Source organism: Engystomops pustulosus, chromosome 11 (assembly GCF_040894005.1).
Source record: "Engystomops pustulosus chromosome 11, aEngPut4.maternal, whole genome shotgun sequence".
Classification (NCBI taxonomy): Eukaryota; Metazoa; Chordata; class Amphibia; order Anura; family Leptodactylidae; genus Engystomops; species Engystomops pustulosus.
The window spans coordinates 90,949,870-90,958,286 of NC_092421.1; the positions used below are offsets into that span (position 1 = coordinate 90,949,870).

Genomic DNA, 8,417 nt, shown 5'->3' on the forward strand with positions numbered 1-8,417 from the left:
GATATATGTGGGGGCACAGTGTGGTCAGTTGTGGTGTGAGGGGTATATATGATATATGTGGGGGCATAGTGTGGTCAGTTGTGGTGTGAGGGGTATATATGATATGTGGGGGCGCAGTGTGGTCAGTTGTGGTGTGAGGGGTATATATCCTGTCTCCAGGGAAAGGTCCTCCTTTTAGAGAAATGGTTGTTCTGAGTTACAGACATCCCCTGGAGTCTGAGCAGGTTCCCGTCTCTCGTTTGGTGCGGTTGTGGCTCCATGTAACGTCTCCGGTAACTGCGCTCCTTCCCTCCCATGTGACGGCGTTCAGTGCACATAACATTAGGTGCAGCAGATAATAACTATGGCGGCAGCTTCACTCTCAGGCAGCAGCGGGTACGATTCTATGTACACGTCAGAGGAGCAGGAAGCCCCCCGGCCCCCCACACCGCTGTCTCCTCCCACTGCTGTAACACAGGAACGATTGTCACCCGGAGCTACGTGCGGCCCGACAGCGAGGAGGTAGAGCCCCTGGCACCAGAGCTAACACCACTAATCCCTGGGGCCCCAGTACTAATCCTGCAGGGGGCGCCGCAATCTAATGTACAGATGTACTCAGAGTCCTCTGAGTTACTGCTGTACACAGACGCATGATGAGGCGCCATTACTCCCCAGAATTGTTAAGCATAAAGTACTCGGCTCTGATCCCCTGTAGTGTGGGCCGAGAGGTCCGGAGCGCAGAAGAATCCTGTGCTGAACATTACGGGGGGCCGCACGTCCGTCGAGGGGGGCCGAGGGGCATGGGAGAATCTAGCCATTACTCAGTATGAAGGGGCCTAAAAGGCACCTCGAGAGTTTATGGGGCTTAAACCGAGGTCCCACAACACACCCGTCAGACAAGATGCAACTCGCTGTCTAGTATAGAAGACGCTCAGCCTGGCAGCGCCCCCTGGTAGGAGGTGCCCACCCCTTTTAGCCCCCCGCGCCCCCTGGTAGGAGGTGCCCCCCGCGCCCCCTGGTAGGAGGTGCCCACCCCTTTTAGCCCCCTGCGCCCCCTGGTAGGAGGTGCCCCCCGCGCCCCCTGGTAGGAGGTGCCCACCCCTTTTAGACCTGTGTCTTTTGGTAGGAGGTGCCCACCCCTTTTAGACCTGTGTCTTTTGGTAGGAGGTGCCCACCCCTTTTAGACCTGTGTCTTTTGGTAGGAGGTGCCCACCCCTTTTAGACCTGTGCCTCCTGGTAGGAGGTGCCCACCCCTTTTAGACCTGTGCCTCCTGGTAGGAGGTGCCCACCCCTTTTAGACCTGTGCCTCCTGGTAGGAGGTGCCCACCCCTTTTAGACCTGTGCCTCCTGGTAGGAGGTGTCCACCCCTTTTATCCCCCCGCGCCTCCTGAACAAGTTTAACCCCTTTTAGACAATCAAAATGCAACAGGTTCAGAGTTTCACAATTTATTCCTTTAACACAGAAACTGACAGACAGACTAGTTTTGGGGGTGACTCTGGGCCCCTTCAGTGACAGGAGACATCACTGGGTGGGATATCGGGCCCCGCAGTGACAGGAGAGGGGGTGACACCACTTTACTCCCTGGTGGCGATGTAAGCAATGAGGTCCACTACACGGTTGCTGTAACCATATTCATTGTCATACCTGCAATAGACAAGTCACATGTCAGTGCACAAGAGCGCCACCTCACCACATGGCCATTACAGGGCTCCTGCACGCAGCGCCCCCTCACCATGTAGCCATTACAGGGTACTGCACGCAGCGCCCCCTCACCACATGGCCATTACAGGGTACTGCATGCAGCGCCCCCCTCACCATGCGGCCATTACAGGGTACTGCATGCAGCGCCCCCTCACCATGTAGCCATTACAGGGTACTGCACGCAGCGCCCCCTCACCACATGGCCATTACAGGGTACTGCATGCAGCGCCCCCCTCACCATGCGGCCATTACAGGGCTCCTGCATGCAGCGCCCCCTCACCATGTAGCCATTACAGGGTACTGCACGCAGCGCCCCCTCACCACATGGCCATTACAGGGTACTGCATGCAGCGCCCCCCTCACCATGCGGCCATTACAGGGCTCCTGCACGCAGCGCCCCCTCACCATGTAGCCATTACAGGGTACTGCATGCAGCGCCACCCTCACCACATGGCCATTACAGGGCACTGCACGCAGCGCCCCCTCACCACATGGCCATTACAGGGTACTGCATGCAGCGCCACCCTCACCACATGGCCATTACAGGGCTCCTGCACGCAGCGCCCCCTCACCATGTAGCCATTACAGGGTACTGCATGCAGCGCCACCCTCACCACATGGCCATTACAGGGCACTGCACGCAGCGCCCCCTCACCACATGGCCATTACAGGGTACTGCATGCAGCGCCCCCTCACCATGTAGCCATTACAGGGTACTGCATGCAGCGCCCCCCTCACCATGCGGCCATTACAGGGTACTGCATGCAGCGCCCCCCTCACCATGCGGCCATTACAGGGTACTGCATGCAGCGCCCCCTCACCATGTAGCCATTACAGGGTACTGCATGCAGCGCCACCCTCACCACATGGCCATTACAGGGCACTGCACGCAGCGCCCCCTCACCACATGGCCATTACAGGGTACTGCATGCAGCGCCACCCTCACCACATGGCCATTACAGGGTACTGCATGCAGCGCCACCCTCACCACATGGCCATTACAGGGTACTGCATGCAGCGCCACCCTCACCACGTGGCCATTACAGGGCACTGCACGCAGCGCCCCCTCACCACATGGCCATTACAGGGTACTGCATGCAGCGCCACCCTCACCACATGGCCATTACAGGGCTCCTGCACGCAGCGCCCCCTCACCATGTAGCCATTACAGGGTACTGCATGCAGCGCCACCCTCACCACATGGCCATTACAGGGCACTGCACGCAGCGCCCCCTCACCACATGGCCATTACAGGGTACTGCATGCAGCGCCCCCTCACCATGTAGCCATTACAGGGTACTGCATGCAGCGCCCCCCTCACCATGCGGCCATTACAGGGTACTGCATGCAGCGCCCCCCTCACCATGCGGCCATTACAGGGTACTGCATGCAGCGCCCCCTCACCATGTAGCCATTACAGGGTACTGCATGCAGCGCCACCCTCACCACATGGCCATTACAGGGCACTGCACGCAGCGCCCCCTCACCACATGGCCATTACAGGGTACTGCATGCAGCGCCACCCTCACCACATGGCCATTACAGGGTACTGCATGCAGCGCCACCCTCACCACATGGCCATTACAGGGTACTGCATGCAGCGCCACCCTCACCACGTGGCCATTACAGGGCTCCTGCACGCAGCGCCCCCTCACCATGTAGCCATTACAGGGTACTGCACGCAGCGCCCCCTCACCACATGGCCATTACAGGGTACTGCATGCAGCGCCACCCTCACCACATGGCCATTACAGGGTACTGCATGCAGCGCCACCCTCACCACATGGCCATTACAGGGTACTGCATGCAGCGCCACCCTCACCACGTGGCCATTACAGGGCTCCTGCACGCAGCGCCCCCTCACCATGTAGCCATTACAGGGTACTGCATGCAGCGCCACCCTCACCACGTGGCCATTACAGGGTACTGCATGCAGCGCCACCCTCACCACGTGGCCATTATAGGGCACTGCACAAGAGCGCCACCCTCACCACGCGGCCATTACAGGGTACTGCACGCAGCGCCACCCTCACCACGCGGCCATTACAGGGTACTGCATGCAGCGCCACCCTCACCACGCGGCCATTACAGGGTACTGCACGCAGCGCCCCCCTCACCACGCGGCCATTACAGGGCTCCTGCACGCAGCGCCCCCCCCTCACCATGCGGCCATTACAGGGTACTGCACGCAGCGCCCCCCCCCTCACCATGCGGCCATTACAGGGCTCCTGCACACAGCGCCCCCCCCCCCCCTCACCATGCGGCCATTACAGGGTACTGCACGCAGCGCCCCCCCCCCCCTCACCATGCGGCCATTACAGGGTACTGCACACAGCGCCCCCCCCCCTCACCATGCGGCCATTACAGGGTACTGCACGCAGCGCCCCCCCCCCTCACCATGCGGCCATTACAGGGTACTGCACACAGCGCCCCCCCCCCCTCACCATGCGGCCATTACAGGGTACTGCACACAGCGCCCCCCCCCCCTCACCATGCGGCCATTACAGGGTACTGCACGCAGCGCCCCCCCCTCACCATGCGGCCATTACAGGGCACTGCACACAGCGCCCCCCCCCCCCCCCCTCACCATGCGGCCATTACAGGGTACTGCACGCAGCGCCCCCCCCCCTCACCATGCGGCCATTACAGGGTACTGCACACAGCGCCCCCCCCCCCCTCACCATGCGGCCATTACAGGGCTCCTGCACACAGCGCCCCCCCCCCTCACCATGCGGCCATTACAGGGTACTGCACACAGCGCCCCCCCCCCCCCCCCTCACCATGCGGCCATTACAGGGTACTGCACGCAGCGCCCCCCCCCTCACCATGCGGCCATTACAGGGTACTGCACACAGCGCCCCCCCCCCCCCCTCACCATGCGGCCATTACAGGGTACTGCACGCAGCGCCCCCCTCACCATGCGGCCATTACAGGGTACTGCACGCAGGGCCCCCCCCCTCACCATGCGGCCATTACAGGGTACTGCACACAGCGCCCCCCCCCCCCCTCACCATGCGGCCATTACAGGGTACTGCACGCAGCGCCCCCCCCCCCTCACCATGCGGCCATTACAGGGTACTGCACACAGCGCCCCCCCCCCCCTCACCATGCGGCCATTACAGGGCTCCTGCACACAGCGCCCCCCCCCCCCCCCTCACCATGCGGCCATTACAGGGTACTGCACGCAGCGCCCCCCCCTCACCATGCGGCCATTACAGGGTACTGCACACAGCGCCCCCCCCCCCCCCCTCACCATGCGGCCATTACAGGGTACTGCACGCAGCGCCCCCCTCACCATGCGGCCATTACAGGGTACTGCACGCAGCGCCCCCCCCCCTCACCATGCGGCCATTACAGGGTACTGCACACAGCGCCCCCCCCCCCCCCTCACCATGCGGCCATTACAGGGTACTGCACGCAGCGCCCCCCCCCCCCTCACCATGCGGCCATTACAGGGTACTGCACGCAGCGCCCCCCTCACCATGCGGCCGTTACAGGGCTCCTGCACACAGCGCCCCCCCCCCCCCCTCACCATGCGGCCATTACAGGGCTCCTGCACGCAGCGCCCCCCCCTCACCATGCGGCCATTACAGGGTACTGCACGCAGCGCCCCCCCCCTCACCATGCGGCCATTACAGGGCTCCTGCACACAGCGCCCCCCCCCCCTCACCATGCGGCCATTACAGGGTACTGCACGCAGCGCCCCCCCCCCCCCTCACCATGCGGCCATTACAGGGTACTGCACGCAGCGCCCCCCCCCTCACCATGCGGCCATTACAGGGTACTGCACACAGCGCCCCCCCCCTCACCATGCGGCCATTACAGGGTACTGCACGCAGCGCCCCCCCCCTCACCATGCGGCCATTACAGGGTACTGCACACAGCGCCCCCCCCCTCACCATGCGGCCATTACAGGGTACTGCACGCAGCGCCCCCCCCCCCCCCTCACCATGCGGCCATTACAGGGCTCCTGCACACAGCGCCCCCCCCTCACCATGCGGCCATTACAGGGTACTGCACGCAGCGCCCCCCCCCTCACCATGCGGCCATTACAGGGCTCCTGCACACAGCGCCCCCCCCCCCTCACCATGCGGCCATTACAGGGTACTGCACGCAGCGCCCCCCCCCCCCCTCACCATGCGGCCATTACAGGGTACTGCACGCAGCGCCCCCCCCCCTCACCATGCGGCCATTACAGGGTACTGCACACAGCGCCCCCCCCCCTCACCATGCGGCCATTACAGGGTACTGCACGCAGCGCCCCCCCCCTCACCATGCGGCCATTACAGGGTACTGCACGCAGCGCCCCCCCCCTCACCATGCGGCCATTACAGGGTACTGCACACAGCGCCCCCCCCCCTCACCATGCGGCCATTACAGGGTACTGCACGCAGCGCCCCCCCCCCCCCCCTCACCATGCGGCCATTACAGGGTACTGCACACAGCGCCCCCCCCCCCCTCACCATGCGGCCGTTACAGGGTACTGCACACAGCGCCCCCCCCCCCCCCCCCTCACCATGCGGCCATTACAGGGTACTGCACACAGCGCCCCCCCCCCCCCCCCTCACCATGCGGCCGTTACAGGGTACTGCACACAGCGCCCCCCCCCCCCTCACCATGCGGCCATTACAGGGCTCCTGCACACATTTCCCTTCATACTCACCAGGTGATAAGTTTCACAAAGTGCTCGCTCAGTGCGATGCCGGCGCCAGCATCAAGATGGAAGAGTGGGTGTCGCCATTGAAGTCTGAGGAGACGGCCTGGAGGGGCACAAGTAACGGGTCAGTACCGAGCAGACGCAGGATTATAGTACAGGCTGCGCCTGGCACCCACCTCGTGCTCCGTGTAGCCCAGGATTCCCTTCATTGGTCCTTCAGACGCCTTCTTCACCACGGCCTTAATGGCTTCGTATGTGGCCTAAAAACGGGAAGTCAGGTTAACCCTTTAGCTCCACAGCAGCACAAACCACTTCAGTTCCGGTACTTACTGGTTTCTCCAGGCGGGCAGTCAGGTCCACCACGGAGACGTTAGCAGTGGGCACCCGGAGGGCCATGCCCGTGCACTTTCTGCAGGAGGAATAGAGGGGTAAGTGTGTGCGCGCGCCACGAGGGCAGGCTCAGGGGTTATGGTGCGCGCGCGCCGCGAGGGCAGGCTCAGGGGTTATGGTGTGTGTGTGCCGCGAGGGCAGGCTCAGGGGTTATGGTGTGTGTGTGCCGCGAGGGCAGGCTCAGGGGTTATGGTGTGTGTGTGCCGCGAGGGCAGGCTCAGGGGTTATGGTGTGTGTGTGCCGCGAGGGCAGGCTCAGGGGTTATGGTGTGTGTGTGCCGCGAGGGCAGGCTCAGGGGTTATGGTGTGTGTGTGCCGCGAGGGCAGGCTCAGGGGTTATGGTGTGTGTGTGCCGCGAGGGCAGGCTCAGGGGTTATGGTGTGTGTGTGCCGCGAGGGCAGGCTCAGGGGTTATGGTGTGTGTGTGTGCCGCGAGGGCAGGCTCAGGGGTTATGGTGTGTGTGTGTGCCGCGAGGGCAGGCTCAGGGGTTATGGTGTGTGTGTGCCGCGAGGGCAGGCTCAGGGGTTATGGTGTGTGTGCCGCGAGGGCAGGCTCAGGGGTTATGGTGTGTGTGCCGCGAGGGCAGGCTCAGGGGTTATGGTGTGTGTGTGCCGCGAGGGCAGGCTCAGGGGTTATGGTGTGTGTGTGCCGCGAGGGCAGGCTCAGGGGTTATGGTGTGTGTGTGCCGCGAGGGCAGGCTCAGGCCTCACCACTTACCCGTTCAGGGCAGGGATGACTTTGCCTACAGCCTTGGCGGCGCCGGTGGATGCCGGGATGATGTTCTGGGCGGCCCCTCTGCCATCACGCCACAGCTTCCCGGAGGGTCCGTCCACAGTCTTCTGGGTGGCAGTGTAAGAGTGGACCGTGGTCTGGAGCAGAGATCACAGTAACAATCGTGTCCAATCACCTCGGAGGATCCACCCACAACACGGGATCTACTCACCATCAGGGCCTCCACGATGCCAAAGTTATCATTGATGACCTTCGCTAGGGGCGCCAGGCAGTTTGTGGTGCAGGAGGCATTGCTGGGGGTAGATAAACAATGGGGCATGAACACAGGGCAAATGTATGGGATCTGCAGCCACTTACCTCCACAAAGAGTGGGCGAGTCAGTGGCTAATGCAGCGACCACCAGGTAACGGGAAGCCCCTCACCCACCCAATGATAAATCTGACACAAGACGCCTCACCCACCACATGAGCCAAGGATCTGGACCACAGCTGCAGCGCTCGACCTTGTATAGTGGCCACACGTGGTACTGCAGCTCAGCACTAGTCACATTGCAGAGCATTCCCAGTGGGGCCCCGGGGCCAATAATTACCCCCAGAATAATCCTTTCCCCCTTCCAGCACCAGGAGACTTCATACAATTGGGGATTTGTCACCTGTCCAGAGCCCACTTACCTGATAACCTTGTGACAGGTATCATAAGTCTCATGATTGACACCAACAACGTACATGGGGGCATCAGCCGAGGGGGCAGAGATGATCACACGCTTGGCACCCCCTTTCAAGTGAGCCTGGGGGGAGACAAAGAGGGGTTACAGGGGGGGAGAGGGAGTGGAAGACACCACAAAGAGGGGTTACAGGGGGGGAGAGAGGGAGTGGAAGACACCACAAAGAGGGGTTACAGGGGGGGAGAGAGGAGTGGAAGACACCACAAAGAGGGGTTACAGGGGGGGAGAGGGAGT

The 8,417-nt window shown here is 62.6% G+C and overlaps 1 protein-coding gene across 1 annotated transcript; it reads right to left on the reverse strand.

The window, feature by feature from the left end:
• Window positions 1–1,409: 1,409 nt before the first annotated feature.
• GAPDH (glyceraldehyde-3-phosphate dehydrogenase) lies at window positions 1,410–8,267 on the reverse strand (the record flags this gene model as incomplete). Its single annotated transcript, XM_072129447.1, is given in 8 exon segments — window positions 1,410–1,624; window positions 6,345–6,399; window positions 6,402–6,441; window positions 6,515–6,598; window positions 6,669–6,747; window positions 7,445–7,596; window positions 7,671–7,752; window positions 8,131–8,267. Coding segments are annotated over 8 exon segments (699 nt in total), but the record flags the coding sequence as incomplete, so codon positions are not given.
• Window positions 8,268–8,417: the final 150 nt, after the last annotated feature.